We start from the raw sequence: 27771 nt of genomic DNA, 5'->3' as shown, positions 1-27771 counted from the left end.
AGTGAAGAAGACAAAAATATTTGATGCACACATACAAAGCAGAAATATCATAACAATTAAAGTCCTTGTTTCTGCAACTGGTCACGTGGCCATAACTGGTATTTAGAACTACCTTTTTCCACCACCCATTCAGTATTCCCTTTGCCCTCAGCAAGCACCTCAGCTGGTCATGATTCTTTGCCTGGTGGGGTGACCCAAATCTTCATTCCTGAAGGGTTTGGGTCATTAATAGTCAAGTCAGAATTGGGTTGCTGCAGTTTTCCACTGACTTTAATCACAGGGCATGGCAGTACTACGAGGCGCCCGAAGGGCTCTCCTGCATTCCAGACATATTCTTCTTTCCCAAACCCACTGCCGGGGAGTTGATTCTGACTCAGTCATAGTCATATAGAACATACTCATATAGAACAGAGTAGAACTGCCCCATAGAGTTTCCAAGGAGCGCCTGGCAGATTCAAACTGCTGACCTCTTGGTTAGCAGCCGTACCACTTAACCACTATGCCACCAGCGTTTTATTCTTCTTTACCTCCATTATATATCAATCCAATTTCCTCTTGGTAATCAGGATCATTCACACCAGCCAATATGGTAACTCCCTTCTTTGCCTGTTGAGGCAGATGCATAAGGAGCCCAAAGTGGCAAGTGGCATTCTTAGCTGCCAGTTCAACGGACTCAGTGATGTGTCTCCAGGTGAGAGCATTTCTCCCTTTGGAACTAAGACCTGTAGACCTTCAGAGCATAAGGTCACAGGGGCAGGAAGGAAAAATCTTGTGAGTGGGTCACTAGGGGTAATAGTGGGTGGTGCCACTTCCATTTCCACTCCTTGATTCCTGGACCCATGAATCCTGGCTGTGGGAAAAACAGCATCATATAGTGGACAAAGGTTTAGAGCATATACAACCTCCTGGAGAACACTGCCCCATCCCTACAAGGTATTGCCACTCACTGGTACCGTAATTGTGTCTTCAGAAGGCCATTCCATTATTCTATCAAGCCAGCTGCTTCAGGATGACAGGGAACATGATAAGGCCAGTGAATTCCATGAGCATGGGCCCACTGCTGCACTCCATTTGCTGTGAAGTGAGTCCCTTCGTCTGAGGCAATGTTGTGTGGGATACCATGATGGTGGATAAGGAATTCTGTAAGTCCGCAGATGGTAGTTTTGGCAGAAGCACTGCATGCAGGGAAGGCAAACCCATATCCAGAGTAAGCGTCTATTCCAGTGAGGACAAAACGTTGCCCTGTGCATGATGGAAGTGGTCCAATATAATCCAACTTGCCATCAGGTTGCTGACTGATCACCTTGAGGGATGGTGCCATATCAGGAACTCAGTGTTGGTCTCTGCCACTGGCAGATTGGGCACTTAGCAGTGGCTGTAGCCCACTGAGCCCTAGTGAGTGGAAGTCCATGGTGCTGGGCACATGCATAACCTCCATCGCTGCCACAACAGCCACTTTGTTCATGAGCCCATTGAGCAATGACGGCAGTAGCTGGGGAAAGAGGATGACTGGTTTCCACAGAACGCGTCTACCTATCCACTTGATTGTTAAAATCACCCTATGCTCAGGTCACCCTTTGGTGAGCATTCACATGAGACACAAATATCTTCACTTCTTTGGCCCACTCAGAGAGGTCCATCCACATATCTCTTCCCCATAAATCCTTGACTCCAATTTTCCAATCTTGTTCCTTCCAAGTCCCTGACCATCCAGCCAAAGCATTGGTCACAACCCATGAATCACTATACAGTCTCACATTGGGCCATTTCTCCTTCCAAGCAAAGTGAATTACCAGCTGCACTGGCCGAAGTTCTGCCCACTGAGAGGATTTCCCTTCAACACTGTGCTTCAGGGAGGTCCCAGAAAGGGGCTGTTGTGCTGCCACTGTCCAGTTTTGAGTGGTGCCTGCATATCACACAGAACCACCTGTAAACCAGGCATGAGTTTCCTCTTCTTCAGTCAACTGTTCCTAAGGAACTCCCCATAAGGCCATAGGTGCAGACTGAGAGATGGAAGGTAATGTGACAGGAGTGGAGGCCATGGGCATGTGGGCCCCTTCTCACACAACTTACTTGTGCCTTCAGGTCCTGCTCAGGCCCTATCTCATATATACCAGTTCCATTTAATGATGGAGTACTGCCATGCACGTATTCAACTTTATGACTCTGTGGGTCAGACAACACCCATTTCATGATGTATGGATCAGGCCACGTCGTGACTTGGTGTTCCATGGTTAAGTGTTCAGTCTCTACTAAGGCCCAGTAATAAGCCAAAAACTGTTTCTCAAAAGAAAAGTAGTTATCTGCAGAGGATGGCAGGGCTTTGCTCCAAAATCCTAAGGGCCTGCACTGTGATTCACCAATAAGGGTCCACCAAAGACTCCGAGCAGCATCTCTATCTGCCACTGACACTTCAAGCACCAGTGGATCCACTAGATCATATGACCCAAGTGGCAGGGTGGCTTGCACAGTTGCCTGTACCTGTTGCGGAGCCTTCTCTTGTTCTGCGCCCCACCCAAAACTAGCAGCTTTTCAAGTCACTTGATAAATAGGCCAGAGTAGCACACCCAAAGTAGGACTATGTTGCCTCCAAAATCCAAGGAGGCCCACTAGGTGTTGTGCCTCCTTTTTAGTTGTGGGAGCAGCCAGATGCAATAACTTATCCTACACTTTAGAAGGAATATTTCAACATGCCCCACATCACTGGACCCCTAGAAATTTCACTGAGATAGAAGGTGCCTGAATTTTTGTGGGGTTAATTTCCCACCCTCTAGCACACAAATGTTTTACCAATAAATCCAAAGTAACTGACGCTTCTTCCTTACTAGGTCCAATCAACATAATGTCACCAACATAACGGACCTGCGTGACATCTTGTGGAAGGGAAAGGTGATCAAGGTCCCTGTGGACTAAATTATGACATAGGGCTGGAGAGCTGATGTAGCTCTGAGGTAGGCAAGTGCAGTGTATTGCTAGCCTTCCTAGCTGAAGGCAAACTGCTTCTGATGGTCCTTCGAAACAGGTATGGAGAAAAAGGCATCAGCCAGATCAACAGATGCATACCAGGTACCAGGAGATGTATTACTTTGCTCAAGCAATGAAACTACATCAGGAACAGCAGCTGCAGGAGTCACCACCTGGTTAAGTTTTTGATAATCTATTGTCACTCTCCAAGATCCATCTGTTTTTTGCACAGGCCAAATAGGTGAATTGAATGCGGATGTGGTAGGAATCACAACCCCTGCATCCTTCATGTCCTCAGTGGTGGCAGTAATCCCTGTAACCCCTCCAGGCATGCAGTATTGCTTTTGGTTTACTATTTTCCTAGGTAGGGGCAGCTCTAATGATTTCCACTTGGCTTTTCCTACCATAATAGTCTTTATTTGTCAGGAATCCAGTATGGGGATTCTGCCAGTTGCTGAGTGTATCTATTTCAATTATGCATTCTGGAACTGAGGAAATCACTAGAGAATGGGTTTGAGGACCCGCTGGACCTACTGTGAGACAGACATGAACCAAGACTCCATTAATAACCTGATCTCCATATGTCCCCACTCTGATTAGTGGGCCACAGTGACATTTTGGGTCTCCTGGAATTAGTGTCAGTTCAGAGTTTGCACCCAATAATCTCTGAAAAGTCTGATTACTTCCTTTTCCCCAGTGAACAGTCACTCTCATAAAAGGCCTTAGATCCCTTTGGGAGAAGGATGGGAGAAAGATAAGCAGTAAAAAATTTTGGCAGGGTGTTGGAGTCCTTCCTCAAGAGGATCAGGCCTCCCTTCATTCAAGGAGTTGTGGGTCTTTAAACTCATTCCAATCTGGGAATTGATTGAAGGATGGTGACTCTCCATTCTGGTGATTCAAGTTAGACTACTGTTCACTTGACCTAGAATTCATCTGTTTGTACAGATCAAGAAAATACTTAGTAGATTTCCTATTTCACTCCTAGGGACACCATGACTAAGTAGCCAATACCATAAGTCCACGCGAGTCAGACTATTCTGATTACTGCTTTGACTTCACTGTCCGTTACTGTAACCATGCCCATCTTGTCTTTATCAATTGAGTGCAGCCACTTGACCCCTACTACCACGGTGTCCAATCAGCCCCATTGTAGTTAGGCGTCTTAATTAAGTAAGGATAGTTTCCACTGTCAAATCTGATTTACATAAAATAGCAATCACAGCAGTCTTCAAGGATGCCAGAGCTCCCTTCACAAATTTGTTCCTCACAGTTGTGGTAAAAGGTGTGTCCTCTGCGTACTCCATATGTCGGTCTGTAGGTCTAACCTGATAAATCCACTCTAGTATGTGAATTTCCCTAAGCCTTTGGATACCTTTTCTACTGTATACCAAGAGAGGTCTGGTACTTCAACTCAATTTAGTGTAGGCCATCTAATAATCCATGCTTCAGCAACCCAACCAAATAAACTATTAGATCTTTTCCTAACTTCTCGAACTAAAACGCCAAATGAAGAATCTGTACTTAGTGGACCCATATCAATAAACTCAGATCGATTCATCTTTATATTCCTGGCACCATTATTCCACATTCTTAATAGCCATTGCCACACATATTCCTCAGGTTTCTGTTTGAACATAGTAGAAAAGTCAAGCAGTTCTTTTGGAGTGTAGCATACCTCCTCCTGGGTCACACTTTGTACCTCACTTTTTGGGGCTCACTGGGACTTAAGTCTAGTTATAGGTCTAGAAACCAGAATGGGTAATGTGGAATTGTTTTGAGAACAATCAGCATTGCCTTGTAAAGCATGTGCGCAGCTGATGCCCCAGGCAATGACTCAGGCAAGGGCCCTTTAGAGGCAGCTGGTTAGGGCTAATTTCGTTAGATGGGAGTGGAGGAACTAATAGTTTTCCTTGGCAGTGTAGTTTAGCAGACAAACACGAAGTAATCTCTTCAGATGGGAGTGGTTCTGTTGGCAGGGGTGATTCCATGGAATTTAAGGGCTCAGTGTCTCCAGTTTCCTGATTATCTGCCCATATGTCCCCATCCCAAGTTTCAGGATCCCATTTCTTCCCAATCAATGCCCTTTAACTTCAGATACCTCTCAAGGTTGGCAACTGAGCTGGCATTGTAATTCAGCCACTCTTACAAAAAGACTCTGGGTTTGGTTTTTGGCATTATCAGCTCTGTTACTACAAGAAATGAGGTTTTCTTTCAAAGCACAAGTGGAAACTTTGAGGTCATTTATGTGGCACTTGAGCTTTGACTCTGAAGCCCTTAGTGCCTCTCTTTCTTTCACCAGTTTGTCTCTCAAAAATAAGACCAACCAACCAACTTCCTTATACTTCTTATTCTGACAAAACTGTAGAAAGGTACCACACATATGTTCATCCAGAACCTCACCTTTGACCGATATCTGATCTATTGGTGGTGATATTTTGCATATATGTGTCAACTCCTCATACCATGGCTTAGCAGCGCCCTCTTTACTGCTGAAAGCAGAGTCATCAACATCTGTAAGACTAACCAGACTTGAGAACCAATTTAGAATACTCATCCTCACAATTTTGTTTCTCTAGAACCACTCTTGGTACTAAATGTCTTAGGCTGGGTTCTCTAGAGAAGCCAAACCAGTAAACTGTATAAATATAGAGAGAGATTTATAACAAGGAAAGGGCTCATGCAACTATAGAGGCTGGAATGGTCCAAGTCCATGGTTCGTGATACAGGCTTCTCCGGATTCACACAGCCGCAGGGGCTGCTGAACCCAATATCTGCAGGTCAGAGACCAGGGCTCTGCTCACAGGCTGTGAAGATTCACAAATTCTAAGGTTGGCAGATAAGCTGACAGCTCAAATCCCAAGAACCAGAGGTCAGACGAACAGGAGGCAGCCACAGGATCCACAGCAAGCAAAAAGCCAGAACATCTGCTTATATTCGGATGCAGGCCACACACCCAAGGAAACTCCCTTTCAACTGACTGGCTACTCAAAGCAGATCCCATCATGGGAGTGATCACATATAAACATGGCCTAGCCAAGTTGCCACACAATCTTAACCATCACACCTAGTCTTGGAACTGATGCCTTAATGGGATGAGACTGGGGGGATGAGGAAGGTTAGAAGAGAAGTGTATTGTGCATGTGGACCAAAACCCAAAGCCAAACCCACTGCTGTTGAGTCGATTCTGACTCACAGCAGCCCTACAGGACAGAGTACAACTGCCCCATAGAGTTTCCAAGGAGCACCTGGTGGATTCGAACTGCCTACCCTTTGGTTAGCAGCTGTAGCACTTAACCACTATGCCACCAGGATTGGCGTGCATGTGGAAGGGTTGTCAAATGTTGAGGTACACTTTCCAATGATGGTGGCACCAATATATATCCCATCCCACACAATTTTCTTACACTGTGTTATAGGCACTCTTCCACTGAGAAATTGAATTCTGCCTTCTTCCTGTTAAACCTGGGTGGAACTTTGTAACTACTTCAACCAATAGAATGCAGCGAGAGTGATGCTGTGTGATTTCTAAGGCTAACTCATAAAAGGCAATACACCTTCCACCCGGATCCATTGCTCACTAAAAAAAAAAAAAAAAAAATTGCTCACTAGACATGCACAATACAAGCTCTGAGTCACCATGTAACAAGTCTGGCTACCCAGAAACCACTATCCTAGAGAGACAGCATAGGAACAGAGAAAGAAGGGGAGCTCAAGTTATTACAGCCATCAGCTATTCAAATATTCCCAGCCAAGGCAAAAAAAAAAAAAAAATTTTTTTTTTTAAGGCATATAACACATGAGTGAAGAAATCTTTGACATGAACTCAGATCATGCTATTGCTTGCCTACAACCTCGTGAGACACCCAAGCCAGAACGACTCAGTCAGGCTGCTCCCATATTCCTGAACCACACTAACCAGGAATGCTAAATGATTAACAAATAATGAACAAAAAGTTTTGGAGTCACTTGTTACGCAGCCATAGTTACCGGAATATCTCTAAAAATTATTTGCCTCACTAAGGTCACAAAGATATATGTGTATGTTTTCTTTTAAAAGTTTTCTTGTTTTTATTTTTATGTTTAGTTCTATGGCTCATTTCAGGTTGATTTGCATGCATGTTTATGGTAGGGATCAAGGTCTTTTTTTTTCCCCATACGAATGTCTAATTTGTTAAAGGGATTTTTCTTTCTCCATTAAATTATTTCAGTGCCCTTGGGGGAAATAATGTGACGGTATATGTGGGTCTATTTTAGACCCTTGATGTTGCTCAATTGATCTATTCATTCACCGTTTCACCAAAAGCAGTCTTCATAACTGTAGTTTAATAATAAGACTTGAACTCATGTATGATAAATTCCCCAACCTAGTTCATGTTTTTAAGAATTGCTTTGGAAAATCATGGTCCTTTACTTTTCCGAATAATTATTTTAAATAATTTATCAATTTCTAGGGAATAAAAAAAAGCCTTCATAGGTTCTCATAGAAATTGTATTCAGTCTATTGATCAATTTTCAGAGTACTAACATCTTACCAATATTAAACATGAACATGACATATCCTTCCATTTATTTAGTTCTTCTTTAATTCCTCTCAGCAATGTTTTACAGCTTTTGGTGTAGATGATTTGCATGCTTTTCCATAAATTTATCCCTAAGAATTGTGTTCTTTCATGCTGTTGTAAATGGTATTTTAAACACATAATTCACATTGTTAGTATATAAAAATACACTTGATTTCTGCAAACTGACTTTGTATTGAGTGACTTTACTGAATTCACTTATTGATTTTAGTAGCTTTCTTGTAAATTCCTTAAAATTTTCCACATATACAATCACATCATCTGTGGAAAAAGACATTTTTATATCTTTTCAGTATTTATGTACTTGTCTCTTGTCTGATTTCATTGGCTATGACCCCCACTACAATGTTGAATACAAATAATGAGTGCACATCCTTCTCTTGTTCCCAATCATAAAGGGAAGAGATACAGTATTTCAATGTTGAATATATCAGCTGTATGATTTTTTTGAGAGTTCTTTTACTAGGTTGAGGAAATTTACTTCTATTTGTAGTTTGCTGAGAGCTTTTATCATAAATGATGTATTTTGTGAACTACTTTTTTCTGCACCTACTGAATGATCATGCAATTGTTTTTCTTAATCTGTTAATGTAGTGAATTACACTAATTGATTTTGTATGCTAAATGTACCTTGAACTTCTAGGATAAACCCAATTCAATTATAGGGTATTATCCATTTTACATATTTCTTCATTTGGAATTGATAATAATTGGTAAGAATATTTGCATATATGATCCTGAGGGATATTGGTCTCTGGTTTTCATTTCTTGTAATGTCCTTATCTTGACTTGGTGTCAGGGTACAGACTTACACACATTTATTTATATATAAAATGAGTTAGATCATGTACCTTCCTCCTCTATTTTCTGAAAGACCTGCATAGGTTATTATTTCTTCTTCAAATGTTTGAATTCACCGTTTAAGCCATCACGGCCTGGAGTTCTCTTAGTTGAAAATTATTTAACAATGAATTCAATTTATTTGATGAATATAAGACATTTAAATATTTCAATTTCTTTTTGAGTTATCTTTGATAATTTCTGTCTTTCAAGGAAGTTATATTACATTTCATACATTCAATACATTTTATTGGCAACAAAATTATTCAAATTATCACCTCCTTTTTTTTTTGTTTTTATATGTTCACCTTTTCTTAACCATTTTTGCCAGACATTTATCTATTTATTCATCTTTAAAATAGCCAACTTTTCACTTGGTTGATTTTTCTCTATTGTTTGCATAGTTCCTACTTAACTTCTATTATTTTTATCATTTCTTTTTCCCAATTTACTCTCATTTTATTATTTTTTTATATTCTTAAGGTAAAAGCCAAGGTCATTAATTGACAGCATTTTTTTTTTTTAATATAGGAATCTAAAGTTATAAATTCCTTTCTAAGCATTTCTTTGGCCTAATTCCACAAATATTTATTTATTTATTTTCTAAAATGCTGCCTACTTTCATTTATAACTTTGTCCTCGACTTATGGGTTATTTTAAAAAGTGTTGTTTAATTTCAAATGAATTGGGCGGGGGGGTGTCCTAGGTCTGTAATTGTAATTGATTTCAAATTAAATACCAGTTGGCCAGAAAGCATACTCAATATAATTTCAATCTTTAAAATATATTAAGACTTGCTTTGTGGTACAGTATATGATCTATCTTCATGAGTATTTCATGTTTAATTGAGAATTATGTACTCTAACTTTGGAGAGCATAGTGAATAAATGTCAATTAACTCAAGGTGGCTGGTAGTGTTGTTGAAATACTCCATATCTTTACTGAAATTTTTTATATTTATTCTACATATCTGTCTATATCTCCCATTAATGATGTAACTTTTTTATTGGGTGTTTATCCTATTATTGTTGTATTGTTTTATCTTTTTGATTAATCTCTTATCATTATAAAATGTACTTCATCTTGAATTCTACCTGGTCTGATATTAGTATAGACATACAGGCTTCTTTATGCTTTGTACTGCAAACTGTTTGAGTCTTTATGTTTAAATGAGTTTCTTGTAAACAATCTATAGTTTGGTCTTGCTTTTTTAGCCAGTATGATAATCTTCACTTTTTAATTGGCATGTCTAGTCCATTTATATTTATTGTAATTATCGATAAGTTTGTACTTAAGCCTACCATCTTGGTATTTCATTTCTATTTTTCCAATCTATTCTTTGTTTCTCTGTTCCTCTTTTACTGCCTTTTATGAAAAAGAATATCGAACGGAATTTTTTAGTACTTTAACACATGAACTGACTATTCCTCCTTGCACTATTTTTGAGTGGTACCTTAGACATTGCAATATATACGTTTAATCAATCACAGTCTATATTCAAAAGATACCCCATTTATCCATGAATAGTTTAATATTTTTTGAAGTCTATTTCCAATTAATCCAGAATACATTTTGTTCTTACTGCTGTATATTTTATTTCTACATATGCAATAAAAATCCATGATACCTTGTTATTATTTCTGCTTTAAAAAGCCTAACATTCTGTTGGAACCAAAAGTTGGGATTAGATCACATAAGCAGATAGGAATATTATCAGATTCCAAGCCACCAGCAAAATCCTGAGGCTAGGAAGCAACTCCTAAAACTGCAGGCCCTGCAGAACAATCAGGCCTTTTAGTTTTCCCCCCTCAAAGTGAGAGAATTCAGGACTGACCCTTTAAAAATTAGTAAACTCCTATGATTATAGACTTATCATTGGAAGAGAAAAGAGAAAGAGAGAGATTCAGGAAAGAGAGTCATTTCTTTCTTTCACTCATCCTTTTATTTTTTTTACTTAGTATGTATTTATTGTGCCAGGCACTGTTTTGGATATTACTGAGGATATGGTTGTGGACATGCAAATTTTAAACTTGAAAACTGTGCTAATCAAGGGGTACAGTGGGCAAATCCCACCTTCATTGCTAACTGCATGGTGAGGATCATCATGAATCCAATTCTCATCTAAAAATGGATCCAGTCCTCACCTTCCCACTTCATCATCCTCGTTGCTAGCCACTCCAAGCAGCATTTTCTGATTCTCAGCTACCTGGGGCTAAGTCAGAGGGTACCAGCCTCAAGCTCAGTAGTCTTCATGATTCCCTCTACTACAGACCAGCTGGTCCCTTCTCTCTCTCATGTCTAGCTGCCTGGGGCTAGGTCAGAACATACAAGTTAAAAGGATACACTCCTTCAGACTGTCAAATAAGCAGACACCAGACCCTGTGGCTCTTGTCATGGATTGAACTGTGCCCCCAAGAATATGTGTATCAATTTGGATAGGTCATGATTCCCAGTATTGTGCAATTGTCCACCATTGTGTCATCTGATGTGATTTTCCTGTGTGTTGTAAATCCTATCTCCATGCTGTTAATGAGGTGTGATATGTGTCAGTTATGTTAATGAGACAGGACTCAATCTACAAGATTGGATATGTCTTCAGCCAATCTCTTTTCAGATATAAAAGAGAGAAGTGAGCAGAAACACAGGGCAACTTCATACCACCAAGGAAGCAGCACCAGGAGCAGAGAACATCCTTTGGACCCATGGTCCCTGTGCCCGAGAAGCTCCTAAACCAGGGTAAGACTGATTACAAGGACCTTCCTCCAGAGCCGATAGTGAGAGAAAGCCTTCCCCTGGAGCTAATGTCATGAATTCAAACTCCTAGCCTTCTAAACTGTGGAGAATAAATTTCTCTTTGTTAAAGCCATCCACTTGTGGTACTTCTGTTATAACAGCATTATATAACTAAGTATGATGTCCTTGATGTCATTCCACAACTCGTCTGGTCTTCAGTCACTAGCGTTGAATGCGTCAAATCTATTCTTCACATGGTCTCTAAATTCAGGTGGGATATACTCAAGGTCGTATTTTGGCTCTCATGGACTTGCTCTGCTTTTCTCCGCTTTCAGCTTGAACTTGCACATGAGCAACTGATGGTCTGTTCCACAGCTGTCCCCTGGCCTTGTTCTGATGATATTGAGCTTTTCCATCATCTCATTCCACAGGTATAGTCAATTTGATTTCTGTGTGTTCCATCTGGCAAGGCCCTTGTGTACAGTCACCGTTTATGTTGGTGAAAGAACGTATCTGCAATGAAGAAGTCGTTGGTTTTGCAAAATTCTATCATTCGATCTCCGGCATTGTTTCTATCATCAAGGCCATATTTTCCAACTACCGATCCTTCTTCATTTCCAACTTTCACATTCCAATCACCAGTAATTATCAATGCATCCTGATTGCATGTTTGATCAATTTTAGACTGCAGCAGCTGATAAAAATCTTCTATTTCTTCATCTTTGGCCTTAGTGGTTGGTGCGTAAATTTGAATAATAGTCATAATAACTGGTCTTCCTTGTAGATGTATGGATATTATCCTATCACTGATACCGTTGTACTTCAGCATAGATCTTGAAATGTTCTTTTTGACGATGAACACAACGGCATTCCTCTTCAAGTTCTCATTCCCAGCATAGTAGACCATATGATTGTTCGATTCAAAATGGCCAATACCAGTCCATTTCAGCTCATTAAAGCCTAGGGTATCGATGTTTATGCATTCCATGTCATTTTTGACGATCTCCAAATTTCCTGGGTTCATACTTCACACATTCCAGGTTCCAATTATTAATGGATGTTTGTAGCTGTTTCTTCCCATTTTGAGAAGACCAAGATGGATGTTAGAGGAGACTCTGAAACTTGCTCACGAACATGGAGCAGCTAAAGTGAAAGGAAGAAATGATGAAGAAAAAGAGCTGAAGATTTGAAAGGGCGGCTCGAGAAGACAAAGTAATGTATTTTAATGACATAGCAGAGGGCTGGAGACAGAAAACCAAAAGGGAAAAACACACTCAGCTTTTCTATCAGCTGAAAGAACTGAAGAAAAAGTTCAAGCCTCAAGTTGCAATAGTGAAATATTCCATGGGGAAAATATTAAATAACACAGGAAGCATCAAAATAAGATGGAAGGAATACACAGAGTCATTATACCAAAAAAGAATTAGTCCATGTTCAACCATTTCAACAGATACCATATAATCAGGAACCAATAGTACTGAAGGAAGAAGTCCAAGTTGCTCTGAAGGCATTGGCAAAAAACAAGTCCCGAGGAATTGACGGAGTATCAATTGAGATGTTTCAACAAACGGATGCAGCGCTGGAAGTGCTCATTCATCTATGCCAAGAAATATGGAGGACGGCTTCCTGGCCAACTGACTGGAAGAAATCGTTATTTGTGCCTATTACCAAAAAAGGCGATCCAACCGAATGCGGAAATTATAGAACAATATCATTAATATCACAGGCAAGCAAAATTTTGCTGAAGATCATTCAAAAGCGGCTGCAGCAGTGTATCGACAAGGAACTGCCAGAAATTCGGACTAGTTTCAGAAGAGAACATGGAACCAAGGATATCATCGCTGATGTCAGATGGGTCCTGACTGAAAGCAGAGAATACCAGAAAGTTGTTTACCTGTGTTTTATTACTATGTGAAGGCATTTGATTGTGTGGATCACAACAAATTATAGATAACATTACAAAGAACGGGAATGCCAGAACACTTAATTGTGCTCATGAGGAACCTTTACATAGATCAAGAGGCACTTGTTCGGGCAGAACAAGGAGATACTGATTGGTTTAAATCAGGAAAGGTGTGCATCAGGGTTGTATCCTTTTACCACACCTATTCAGTCTGTATACTGAGCAAATAATATGAGAAGCTGGACTATACGAGAAGAACGGGGCATCAGGATTGGAGGAAGACTCATTAACAACCTGCATTATACAGATGATACAGCTTTGCTTGCTGAAAGTGAAAAGGACCTGAAGCACTTGCTAATGAAGATCAAAGACCACAGCCTTCAGTATGGATTGCACCTCATCATAAAGAAAGCAAAAATCCTCATAACTGGACCAATTAGCAACATCATGATGAACAGAAAAAAGATTGAAGTTGTCAAGAATTTCATTTTATTCATATCCACAATCAACAGCCATGGAAGCAGCAGTCAAGAAATCAAACAACGCTTTGCATTGGGTAAATCTGCTGCAAAGGACCTCTTTAAAGTGTTGAAAAGCAAAGATGTCACCTTGAAGACTAAGGTGTGCCTGACCCAAGCCATGGTATTTTTGATCACATCATATGCATGTAAAAGCTGGACAATGAATAAGGAAGACCAAAGAAGAATTGACGCCTTTGAATTGTAGCGTTGGCAAAGAATATTGAATATACCATGGACTGCCAAAAGAACGAACAAATCTGTCCTGGAAGAAGTACAACCAGAACGCTCCTTAGAAGCAAGGATGGCAAGACTGCGTCTTACATGCTTTGGGCATGTTGTCAGGAGGGATCAGTCCCTGGAGAAGGACATCATGTTTGGCAAAGTACAGGGTCAGCAGAAAAGAGGAAGACCCTCAACAAGGTGGATTGACACAGTGGCTGCAACAATGGGCTCAGGCATAACGATTGTAAGGATAATGCAGGACTAGGCAGTGTTTTGTTCTGTTGTGCATAGGTCACTATGAGTCAGAACCGACTTGACAGCACCTAACAACAACAACAACAACATATAAGTAAGACAGCTCTCATTCCCTCTGTGGGTTCGATAAATCCCTGGAGCAACTCACAAAATTCAGAAGAGTATTCATGCATACAGTTACTAATTTATTATAACCAGAAACGACACAAAGAGACACTTAGGGCAAGGTCCAGAAGGGGTTACACAACAGAGCTTCCATGCCCCCAGGGATGTGTGACCTTCCAGAAGCAGACAGTATCACCAACCAGGAAGCCCAGGGAACTTCCATGTTCAAAACCTTTTATTGGCTATTGGATATTCACGACTAGGGCCTCATTGCATAGTCATGACTGAATCACTGAATATGAATGCTTGCTTAAATCATTACCCTCTGCCTTCCTGAGGTTAGCTGAGCAGGTATGTATGGTCTGTGTAGTTCTTACTCAATCGCACAATTCTCAAGTGTGCCTGGTGCCTTTAGATAACAAAGACATGTCAATTACCCAAGAAATTCCAAGGATTATCTCTCAGGAACCAAAGACTTTTTTTTAGGCAAGGTAATTCATTACTGAACCTATGTTTTAAAAAAAAAAAACTGGGGACTTAATTTTGTACACCAATTTGTATTAAAATTTTTAAGAGTTCACATATTTTCACAAAAACTTTCTGTGATTGATATAATAATTTTTAGAAGTAAAACTTTATCAATAAGGAAACTCACAGAGTGGCCCAAATTTAGATTCCAGTCAGCATATAACTGATTTTTCAACACACTAGATAAATATTTTCTACCTACTCCTTGTTTTGTTAAAATTACAATCAAACAATCTTACTCTGTACCAAGCACAAAAAATTAATGTATAAAAAGAACAGCTTTCAACCTTCCTGTTTTCCAAGAAAAACTGTGATTTGCTACAGGATCCTGAGCTAGTTGGTGTGTTTGTAAGTACGCAGTAGAAGCAAAGCATCAGTGTATATTAAAGCAGTCAGAAAAAAGGAGGCACACTGAGAGAGAAGGGGTACTTTGGGTAGTGTGGAAAAAAATTATATAGGGACTTCTATCATAAATAATCAGTAAAGAGATTCTAGCTGAAGGACTGTTCTTGTTTTGCTTTTTTGTTTTTAATTTTGTTAAATGTTTTAAATAAAGCTCTCCTTTTCTTTATAAAAAATTTAATTTGTTTTTATGTACACAGTAAATGTAGGACTGGTACTGCTTTTGAACATGATACAATGCTGCAGCTGGCCATGAGAAGCAAGGGGCTTGCTCCATGCAGCTTACAATATTAAAGGAATATTTTACTCAAAAAGATCTAAATCAATTACACGTTTGAGAGAATTAATAGATATACATAAAGCTCAATGTTAATGCTAAGATGAAAGTGAAATTCATTAGGATTAACAGCCAGAAATCTCAGATGAAATGTTTGGCTTCAATTCTTGCCGTCTCTTCGTTTCGTTAATAACATAGATTCACATGCATTAAGTAACATTTGAATAACAAGCTTCCTTACATGATTTGGATTCCAGTGATGGTGGAGAAATACTAGACACAGCAATGTCACTTTTCGACTTTTTAGGCTTCTTCGCATTTAGTTGCCAGGGTTTATCATAATTTCTGAAATCCCTTCTTGTTCCTTTATGTTCTAGTAAAACAAAACATATATAAAAACCCAACGATAAGTGTTTTAAGATTGACCACAAATCAAATTCATGAAGTCATTAGATATACCTGGCAAAAGCTATAGGTCATCTCTTATCAAAAATACATATAAGCAAATGTATTGCCTTGTATATTTGAATTTGGGATATGATATAAATCAGTTTGGATATGAATATGATAGAGATTATATCATATTAAACTATTATATAAAAGGCTTTTTAAGGCATGGGTTTCCATTATTTAAAATAATATTCTTTAAAAGAATGAGTATCATGGAATAAACCATTTTATTCTGTTGTAAATAAAAACAATTAAAAATTTAGGTAAATTTCACTCAGTTGATGTTACCTTGGAAATCCTGGTGGCACAGTGGTTAAGAGCTATGGCTGCTAACAAAAGGGACAGCAGTTCGAATCTACCAGGCGCTCCTTGGAAACCCTGTGGGACAGCTCTAATCTGTCCTACACGGTCACTATGAGTCGGAATCTACTCGAGGGCAACAGCTTTGGTTTTTGTTTTGTTTTGTTTTGTTTTGTTTTTGACACTACCGTATCCATTATTCAGTCTGACACATAAAATCATTGACATTCACTTAAATTTCTTCCATAGCCTCACCCATTTTTCCATGTCTCTATTCAAGAAAGATTAATTCAACCAATTTAGCTTATAGTTCTCCTTCAAAGATAGGCAATGTCATATCAATTGCCAAATTACATGATCCTTCCGAGACTTTATCCCTTGCAACATTTCATATTTTTAGACAGACTGATGTTTGTGGAGTTTTCCTTTTTTTTATTCTCAAGGTATTACATTCTCTTGGTCCCCCTATTAGTGCCTATCTGACCATTCCTTTTATGTTTCATTCACTTCTTTCTTATCTTCCATCTATTTCATCTATGCGGGATTTCTTAGAATTTCCTTCTGCCTTCTCGTCTTAACTTACAAATTCTCAAACTATCTAAGGTTTGTTGATGACTCTTAACTTTTTCTGGCCACCCACTTATAAATACCAGTTAGACATCACTATTTATAGGGTTGCTATGAGTTGGAATTGACTTGATGGCACATAACAACAGATATCAATAAACATTTCATGAATTCTTCAATATTCGTCCTATGTACAACGTAACAAACCTTGCCCAGTCCTGAGCCATTTTCATCATCGTTGGCATGTATGAGCCCATTGTTGCAGCCACTGTGTAGTGCCTTCTAACCTAGGGGCTCATCTTCAAGCACTACACTGGACAATATTCTATTGAGAGTCATAGGGTTTTCACTGACTAATTTTTGAAAGTAGATAGCCAGGCCTTTCTTTCTAGCTTGCCTTAGTCTGTAAGCTCCACTGAAACCTGTCCACCATTAATGACCATGCTGGTATTGGAAATACTGGTGGCATAGCATCCAGCATCATAGCAATATGCAAGCTAGCATAGTACAACAAAATGACAGATGGGTGGTGGTAGAAGAAATTATATCTCCAAAATAGATGTAGACAGAGAAATACTGCTAGATTGTAAACTAAGAAAAGACGACGACTCTGGGATGGGGCCAGCATTGTGGATGTCTAGGAATCTTCCAATCTCTTTCCGCCTAGTCTATCTTTTGCCTTAATGCTATCTGTGGAATACCTCCATGGGTACCTCCTGGGTTCAAGCACACCACTAACCAATATTCCTTGTGCCTAGTGCTTGGAATTTTTATTCCTCTTTTGGTATTCAGTGCGATGATGGAAGTGGACAAGCTGGGTAACTGCTAGTTAAGTACAATATTAACATGAAAGTTGGAGCCTACTCAATGATAGCTAACCACAACAACAATTTCTTCTGATGCAACACAGCTAAAGGAAGAAAGAATCCTTAGCACCCCATGATACAAAGAAAGAGTACGAGAAGCCAGAAAGGAATGACACATTAAATTTTGTAGGTTTTTCATTTCCCATTTCTGGCAAGGGAAAAATAAATCCATATTGATTCAAATAATCTAGCAATGATATTGTTCTCATTTAGTCGATCGTAAAGAAATAAGAAGCAGAAAGTCACAGGTCATTGAACACAGACTGATAGGATTGCAGTTAAATTGGAAATATTAACAGCAGGCACGAGTTTCTCCTGTCTCTCTAAAATTTTTGAGAAGGATCTAAATAGTACCAAGCTATACTGTGCAGTGGTACAGTGTTTAAGCACTTGGCTGCTAACGGAAAGGTCGGTGGTTCAAATCCATCAACCACTCAGAGGATGGAGGATGTGACAGTCTCCTTCCATAAAGTTACAACCTTGGAAATCCCAGGGGGCAGTTCTAACCTATCTTACAGGTTTGCTATAAATCAGAATCGACTCAACAATAACAGGGTTTTTTTGTTTGTTTATATTGTGAGGGAGATAAAGAAGAGTCCACCTATAGTATTTATTGACAAATCCAAAACTAGATAGAACTCTCCTCATATAAATTTGGAAAAACAGAAAATACTTTTTTTTAAGAAAAAAATCAATATAAAAGAGACTATCACATTCAACATACAGAGGAAATTCATAGTTTTGAAAAAGATTTACTATGAAAGTACAATTAAATTTTAAAACATGACTGTATTATCTTCTTAATAAAAATGAAAGAAAATGATCTCTGTGAAACAGAAGACAAATGAGACCTGAGATAGGAAAACCAGCCTACAATAAAAATGCAACTGTAGACAGAAATTAAAAAAAAAAAAAAAAAGATGAGATAGGGAAATACTGACTGGAAACTAAAATGCAATACCAAGATTTAAACTGGTGTTCAAAGACAAAAAGAGAAAACTGATACTATGGAAAATCAAATCAGTAACACAGAATACACACTTGATAGACTTCCCCGGAAGATAGTCGGTTAAGCAAGAAAGGGAAATACAATGCCAAAGAAAATGAGCGGAACAGAGGACACCAAAGGAGACTCAATGTACACACTGCTAACTTTCCTGGAGAAGAAATCAAAGCAAATATAATGGGAGCGATAACCAAGTACACAAGAAGTAAACTGTTTTAGGCTGAAGACCTGGCCTGCTGACTGAAATGAGTCACTGGATAAAAGTCAGTATGAAAGAAAAGAGACTGTCATCTAGACATATTCCAGTAAAACTTCTGAATATCAAAATTAAAGAAAAAAGAAATCCTATAAATATTTTTTTTAAAAAAAAGGATAATTAAAATACTTAAAAAGAAGGCTGCATTCAGGTTTCTCCTTCACAATTTTAAACAACAGACTCTTGAATACAGAATGCTTTATCCCAAGATGCTATACACATTTAAAAACAAGAAGAGACTTTTCAGATATTTCAATATCTGCAAAAAGAATAATGTCATGTATTTTGAATACTGAGATATTTTCTAACTAATCAGAAGATGCACCAAAATAATTAATTTAAAATTGCAGTCAAGGTTTAAACTGGCATTATTTACTGTCACTCAAATTATAACCACTTTGATTATATTTACATCCAAGAATCACTCTATGCTTTCCCTTGCCCTCCTGCCAGACTCCTCCTTCTAAAATCCTTCTTCCCTTTCTGGAAGCACACATTCCATGGAAAACAAACATTCCTGCATCTTCAAATCCCTCAAATTCATGACTTAACAAACACCTCATTCTTCCACAAGATCACTTCCTCCTCTGCAGTTTCCTGCAATGGAGGGTGTTCATTCCCCTACATTCCAACCACAGCCACAGGCTGTAGAAATATGACTGGGATTTCCTGGTCCACTAATCCTTCTCTAAGAGGACATCTCAATAGTAAAATAAAAGTCCCTCATCTCTTGAGGTAAATGCTGCCTGTCTACACTACTCACTCATCTTCATTATTGCTATCTTTCTGCCTCTGACTATTCCCACAGCCTTACTGAAGACATTGGCACAGACTTCCTTGTCCTTTTAATAACTCAGATACAATTTTGTGACCTCTTAATCCTTAGACAAACTATTTATTAAGCTTCATATTTTCCTGCCTTCCTCAACTCTAAGAGCTTCACTTCTCTGATACTTCAGATACTTCCAAATCAGGGTCATCCACAGGACCCTCCTATCGCTACTTTCCTAACACAATGGTGGACGATCTACCTGGAGGAGCCTTTGAGGACCAAAGCTCTTCAAAAATCTTGATCTCAAATATCAGTCTCTCGAGACAACCCCTGTCCTTCTGGATCTCTCATATTTTATCGCACCTTCATACCTACATCGACCTTCTAAAGGTCTTACCTCTTCATTTTGCTTTCTCTGTCTAAACCTCTTTCTGCCCTTTCTCACTGGCTTCTGATACCAGACCATGTACTTGATCACCTGGACAATTTACACAAAAATATCCTTAACTCCACTGCAAAGCTCCCACCCTAGCACAACCACAGCTCTCCAAATTGTTTCCTCTACTCCCCACTCAGTACTTCTGGGTACTGCGGAGAAAAAAAACCACAGTCTTGCAGATGATTTCCATGATTAAAATTAACGGCCCTGAATGTCGGTTAGGTCCCAGAACTAACTGACCATTATTGTTTTCTGTTTTCCTTTTGTGAACTATTTTTCCTTTTCTCTAGGTGACTCTATAATTGACTTCACTCAATTCAAATTCCTCTATGAATCCTCATCCCTCCTGCCCTCAGCAAATAACCTCCCCTCTTAATAAACAGAGAAAATTTAGGCTGCCAGGTATAACCTCACACTTGCCTTCCCCAATCCCATCCCATACCGTTCTTCCATTCTTTCACTCATGGTTTTAATGACTTTTGTATGATACTGAATACCACATCTGTGACTCTTGCTTGACCCATCCCCCAAACTTTAGACTTATATCCAACCGCTTGCTGGAATTACCCACTAAGATGTCCCATAAGAAACTCAAATTCATCAATTAAAACTGAACCTATAATTTTCTTCATAAAGTTAATCCTGTCTTCCCATCTTGCTTCATTAAACAATCATTTACCCTATTACCCATATCAATAAGCTGGAAGTTATAATGATTATAATAATTATTGATTACCGATAATGATTATAATAATCATTACAACTCCTGGTTTACTGGCTTGCCTCCTTCACTCTCTCAAAGCAGAGTCAAATAATTGTATTGAGCAGAACTCTAAAATGGCCTCATGATCTCTGTCCTCTGATATTATACCCTATGTCATCCCCCCCACCCACTTGAGTGCAGACAGGACATCTGACTGGTTTCTAACCAAGAGAATGTGGCAAAGGTGATCTTATGTCAATGTCATGATTATGTTATATTTTATGAGACTCCATCTTAGTAACCTTGACTGATAGAGACTCCCTTACTGGCTTTAAAGAAGTAAGCTGTCATGTTGTGAGAGAATCCTGTGGCAAGGAACTGCAGGTTGTCTCTAGGAGCTGAGAGCAGCACTAAGGTGGAGCAGGAACACACACATACACCATGTTCTATTGCGTTACCCAGATTTCTTTCCTCTGAAATACAGGAATAATCTACAATACACTAAACATTCTGACGAGAAATAAAACTGAGCTATCATGGAGTAAGAAATTCAGAACCTAAAAGATGCCAGGTCATTTTTAGTGCTCGAAGAGGAAAGAAAAAGGCGTTCTTTTGTTTCATGGGGATAGATAATCAGTTATGGATGAGAGAATGGAGCATCTTATTACTAACAATGCTAAAATATTACTATTTACCATAATTTTTAATGTTTAAAGCACTTTTTGATTTCTTATTAGAACTGATTCTCAAAATATGATAAAAATGAGATTCACGAAACGTAAATATTTTACCTTAGTTTGCATAAATATCAAGTAGAGCTAAGACTGCAACCCAGATTTCATGTCTCAAGGTCCATGGCCACTTCTCTAACCTCTCTATACTTCTTCCAAACTTTGTGTTTTGAAGATATTTAAGAATTAAAAAATATTAGGGAATACTATTTCACCTCCCCAAAACTGATATAAACAAGGATTCTCTCCTACCCTCAGATCTTAGCCCCCAACAATGGAAAAAAAAATTTCAGGCTAACACATAAATATTAGACCTTAAATATTTAAAATTTTTAAAGCATTAAAATGAGGAATTCCAGAAGAAAAATATAATTAGCAAGCAATAGATCATTTTTAACTTTGAGACATGGATACTGGAAAGGAGATAAAATGAAGAGAGATAAGGTAGCCAGAAGTTTCTTGGAGACAGACTTATTATTCAGCCTCCTGACAAAATGGCAAAAGAGATCACAGACAGGAGCAAAACCAAATCACACTGATACAGAGTACAAGAAAGTGAAAAATGGTTTAAAAGTAAGGCTAGAAGGGGGACTAGAGAGATCCCTCAGACATTCTGTTAAGATAGCAAACAAATTGCTAAAAAAGATAGTTTTGGAGACTATAGTGTCTGTGAGTGTATATGAGTGTGTGTGTGTGTGTGTGTGTGTGTGTGTGTACACCTGGGAACCTTGAAGTTTGGATCTCTTTCTGCCAAGAGAGCTGCAGAACCAGATCTTACATAATTAGTTTAAATGTATACAGAATTAATGCATTAATAGCATTAACTAAAACCTGAAACTGAAATGCTAAAATAATTTAAACTGAGAGAGGGACCAGTGTCTACAAGGAACACCACAAAAATAGATACTTGGACAGAACTGCTAAATGCTTGAAAACAATTTAAAATTTATCAAGTAGCATAAGCCTTTACCTGTGGTTTACTTTAAATATCTAGAGCTTTTTTTTTTTGTATTTGGAAATACCTTCACAAGGTACTCTTCACACTCTTGCAGTGATTATACAACTGAATTTGCGCTGCCTACGATGAATTATCAATCTCAGGCAGAGAGGACACAGGCGGCCCCCAAAAAGTGCGAAAAAGCAATTCCTATCACTTTTTAAAATGAACCCAGGTCTTCTACATTAGGTCAGAAGGAAAAATCTCCCTAATGAAAGGGTAGCTGGGACTTTCAGTACTAGTTCTGATCTTCTCTCTGGGAACTGTTTGATGGCTATTATTTCCCTACCTTCTCTTTCTTTCAGAGCAAAGCTAAGATAATGCAAAGATTTAATAAGATATAACTAAAGAATAGGAAAAAAGGCATTCAACTAATAGTAACATCTATATTAAGTGTTTACAATTTTCCAGGCATTTTTCTAAGATCTTTACATATGTTAACTCATTCACTCCTCAGTCATAACAATGTGAGGTAGGTAATATTATTCCTACTTCACAGATGAAGAAACTGAAACACAGTGTCAAACAACTTGCAAAACGTTGCATAGCAAGTCAGTGACAGAGCCCAAGTAAGCCAGGAAACCCTCGATTTTAACTACTACACTACCGTTTTTCTAAATACTATAATTTATATAGTATGGCTTCTTCAATGGGCTCACAGTGTTCATCTAGCCTACCTTTAAGGAGTGGTTGCTATCTTAGCTCCTACAAACCAGAGCCCTTGTCTATATACCTACTCAGAATTTTAAACCCAAGAAGGCAAGACCCAGAAGAATCAAGAGTTCCCTCTTCGGTATGTCAAGAGCTCATATTCTAGTTTCCTGCATGATACATATAACTTTTGTATGGATAACTGACACCAGAGATTTCTACCCCACACATCATAGTGTGGTCTTTTGCCGTGGTCTAAGAAGGCAACAATATGAAAATACAGCCTAAGAAGACCAACATTCTTTCATGTGATCCCATAAAGCACACAGCACCAAAAGGAAGAGAGGAGTGATGATGTCATCCTAGAAAAGTATCTGGAGTCCATTCAGTCAGATCTCCATGGGAGTAAGGCAGGAATTGGTTACCCAAGCTGCAGGTATGTGAGGATTTGGGTTTGAAAGTAAATGTCAAACCAACATACTAGTGAACAGAACAAAAAAAAGTCAGCATGAACTCCGTTCAACTATCTTTCCAGTGCTCAGTGGGAAGATGAGGCTGTTGCAGGCTGGGTAAAGCTGGTTCCCAGTGTCCAGAGTAAATGGATCTTCATAAAGTTGAATTTACTTTTGGACAAAATTTGGGGCTAGGTTACATAGATAATGATCATTAGATTGGTCACCAAGAAAGTTAACCTTACAGAAATCTATCTTTGACCTTTGTACACAGATGAATTACAAGCATTTAAATAATTCTTCATTAAAAGAAGTGAAGGTTGGAATAATTAGTTTAAATTCATACAGAATGAAATCTCTTCGTGCAAATCTACATGCTATTTCTGTTACAATGGAAACTAAATATTCTAGTATTTTGAAGCATAATGTGTAACAAAATATTCAAATTCAAGAATATTTTACGACAAACTTGAGCCTATGGGTGAAGACACAGATGAATACATGAAAATTCTAGGTAGTAGCTATCCATTGAGATTTATCTTATCATCAGAAAGACTTTCGTAACTGTTTCATTAAATGTATGCAAAATCTCTTCAAAATGAATTCCAAAATACACTTTTAACTTACCTGATGTTTCACTTTCTGCCCAGAGAGCTGCAGAACCAGACAAAGTTCTCTGAAGCTGTCCACGGTTTCCCTGTTTAGACTGAAGATGGTCAATAAGAAATGGGATTGGCTGGTCAGGTGTCTCAGTTATTAACTTGGTCATTAATTCCTGAAGGAAGAATAGAGCACACAGTTGCATGTAATAATAACGGCAACAATAATAGATAACACTTACATAGCATTACTATTGTGGGGCACTCCTCTAACTGCTTTATGAACAGCAACTAAATTAATCTTCAAAACCATCTCTCAAGGAAGGCATGAGTAACCGTCCTCATTTTGAGGAAGCTGAGGTGCAGAAGAATTAAGCAAACTGTCTAATTTACACAGCTAATACATGGCAAAAATCAGGATATATTTGTTTATATTTATTTTTATTACTAGACCTAGCCAAAAACATACTAGATATTTAATCTAAATTCTTTTTAAAAATCTGAGCTTCTGTTAAGGGTGATAGAAAAATTTGGGAACAAATAAGGGTGATGGTTGAACAACATGATGAACATAAGTTAACGTCACTGAACTATACATGGGAGGATTGTTGAATTGGCACATTTTATTAAATATATATTTACCACATTAAAAAAAAAAAGAATTTTAAACTTCAGGTTACTATTTTGAGAGATGCTTTCAAAAACAAAGCTTTTTCTAAACCTCACCATATACCTACTATACTGATGTCATTGTTTCTTTCTTAGCCTAGACAAATATCTTAAACTGAAGAAAATTTTGTCAGAATAAAAGAAAGAAATAACAAGTTGCATACTTGCAGAAAAATCCCTCATAAACTGGTCTACACGCAATACACAATTTCTTTTCACGAAAGCACTGATAGGGGTTCATCCTCTGTTTATTTCTTAACAAGTTAAGGAATGGAGAGTTCTCTCCCTGACAAAGCAGGATGCCCCATTTTTGAACAGCTCTAATGAAACCTTAAATTGGGCAGAAATCTGCCTACGGGCTCTATCTACACACTGGTTTTTCCAGTAAGGAGCAACAAAAAGCAATCTCCAATTTGTCGTCAGTTAGAATCCCCAGATTCTTCCCTAGTGAACAGCTGTCAAGCCACAAGTCCACCATTTCGTGCTGTGTAATTGGGCGTGTGAACCCACATGCATCATTTCGCATTTCCATCAGTCACATTTCATCTTACAGGTTTTAACCCAAAACGCTAGTCCACCAATGTCATTTTAAGTTCAGATTCTGTGACAGGCATGGTTCTAGCGAGGAGGCAAGAAAAATCAGATATTAGGATTCCTAACTTTTTTTTTTTTTTAACAGAGAAGTTGCTGGAAATTCCCCATTCCTTGGTCTTGTTTTAATTGTTGTAGATGGTAGCCTATTTCTTATACCTTGAATGCTTTTCCAACCTCAGATGTTCAGGGGGCTGGTTTTTTGTCATCATTCAGTCTCTAACCAGGGAAGTTTACTGTAACCAATCTCCATTAGTCTTTATCACTTCGGTGTTTTATTTTCTTCACAGCAATTAGCACGCTCCATAATTATCTTGTTTAATATTTGCCTACCTATTGGTTGCCTGCCTCTCTCCCTTCCTTATTGGAGCCTATGAGCAAGGCTCTCCTGGTATTATATAAATGGCCCAGAGATGGCCCCTGTATATTAACCTAATACAGCCCCCATATTGTTTACTTCTTCACAATAGGCTAAAACCGTTAGCCCAAGGCAGGCTGGTGCCACTCAAACTCTCACATATTTAATTGCTTTACATATAGTTCAATAAATATATTTTAAACTATTTAGAGCCTACCTATTTTATATACCCTGAGAAACTGCACTCAACATCTGCTAATGACAGATAAGACAAACCCTATAGCTATAAAAGATCCCAAACCTCTGCTGCCCTTCAGAGCTCTCTGACGCAGGGGGTCCTCACCTTGATGCTAAATGATACCACCTAGACACATAAACTCCCTCTCTGATTTCCCCTCTCCCCCAGGAGGTCCCTTGCTCTACCCCCTCTTGTGGGTAGAGGCCCTGTGTTGCTGTCTCTTGAAGGTCTCTCGCTTTGAGGGACTCCCCCTCTCATTCCACTCTGTCCAAGCACTGGTCCCCAAAAAGCTTATGTGCTACTGTCTCTCATGGTCCTAGCTCTCCTTGATAAACCCTAAAATCACAGAACTTACCATACCGGGTTTGTTCTCTACTCTATCACTAGGGCCTAGAACTCTACCTAGATTATAGCTGGTGTTGAATGAATGAATGAATGATTGGTCTACTGACCACAAGTTAGTATTAGAAATTAAAGGGCTTTATTGTACCAATAAACAACAAGTAAAACAGCCAGGTTTCTCGGTCTAGCAAAATGTAATCTTCTGTCCTCCTATCCAAGAAACTGCTGTCATGATGTCTTAGGGATATTTGGTGACATTTATACAGTTTAGTAACATACAGATTTATCTGATTAGAGGCTAAACAGAATTTTGTAGATGGCAAGGTTACAAGTTGATCTCAGAGACATGAATAAAATAATTTAGCATAACCCAAAAATGTGCAGATTCAACACAGAGTTAGAACTAAAAAGAGCAAGGGATTTCTACCATAAACACACTGTGAAGCAAAACATTTATCAGACAAACATAATAATTTTTATATTCTGAAAAAACAGGTAAGCAAATAACCAATTGGCACAGGTCTTTGTTTTTATTTATGCTATTTAAAGTATTATTATAGTTATAACTAAAGAGGTCATTCCTCTACCACTGTGAAGGTAATTGCAAAGCAATGCAGAGTTCAGTTAAATCCCAGTTATACACCAACTAAATGTAACTGAAAACATTTGGGACTTTGCTTCTTTAGAAGCTATGTATTATACACCTACTCCTCACTTACCGTCTATCTTGTTATGACATTTCGCATTTATGACAATACTAAAAAGTCTACTACCCAACTATTTTGCACATTAATGATGTGTGTCTGGCAGTAACAAATGCGGAGATGTGAGGCAAGAGTAATGCTGGCCATGATGGTTAAGGTTATGTGTCAATCCGGCTGGGCATGATTCTCAATGGTTTAGTGGTTATGTAACGACTTAATTTGGCAGTTAATGTAATGATGCAGTCATCCTCCCTTTTGTGATCTGATGTTATCATCCTCCATTTTCACAAAATGCCAATTTTTGCTTATCAACCTGGTCTTTGGAACCTAACCATGTGGATATGTAAGGAGTATATATAATTTATTTGAACTTACTATACATTACAAAGACTTCCAGAAATGGCAGGAAAAATAGAAGAACCAGATAGATAACTCTTATCACAGAAGGTCTGGGCACTCAGCTAAAGCAAAATTAGGTCAGATAACAGGACTTTAAATTCACACCAATTTCTATTCTGAATCTTCATTAAGATCTCTCTCATGTGCTCTTTTTTTCACTTTTCAAATAAGATGGAAAGTTTCTGGATGTATTTTTATTTCTTTTAAAATAAACTGATGTCTTCCTTTATTTTCTTTAAAACACAGATCACACAATCTTAATCAAGTAATAACTGTTAATTTTTCGAAAATAACCAGTGCGATAAGTAGTTTTGGGTATCTTTTATATAAGACTAAAGACAGAGATCAAAT

The 27771-nt window shown here is 38.4% G+C and overlaps 1 protein-coding gene across 1 annotated transcript in view; it reads right to left on the bottom strand.

Moving 5' to 3' along the window:
* The window catches only part of C14H8orf34 (chromosome 14 C8orf34 homolog), a 515144-nt gene that overhangs the window by 366472 nt on the left and 120901 nt on the right, over positions 1–27771 (bottom strand). The window contains 2 exon segments of the mRNA XM_064267783.1: positions 15572–15703; positions 24148–24295. Coding sequence (XP_064123853.1) covers positions 15572–15703; positions 24148–24295 — 280 coding nt within the window.

The sequence above is a fragment of the Loxodonta africana genome, chromosome 14 (genome assembly GCF_030014295.1).
Source record: "Loxodonta africana isolate mLoxAfr1 chromosome 14, mLoxAfr1.hap2, whole genome shotgun sequence".
NCBI lineage: Eukaryota > Metazoa > Chordata > Mammalia > Proboscidea > Elephantidae > Loxodonta > Loxodonta africana.
The sequence above is the reverse complement of the archived record's forward strand: the minus strand, read 5'-3'. Positions and strand labels throughout refer to the sequence as shown.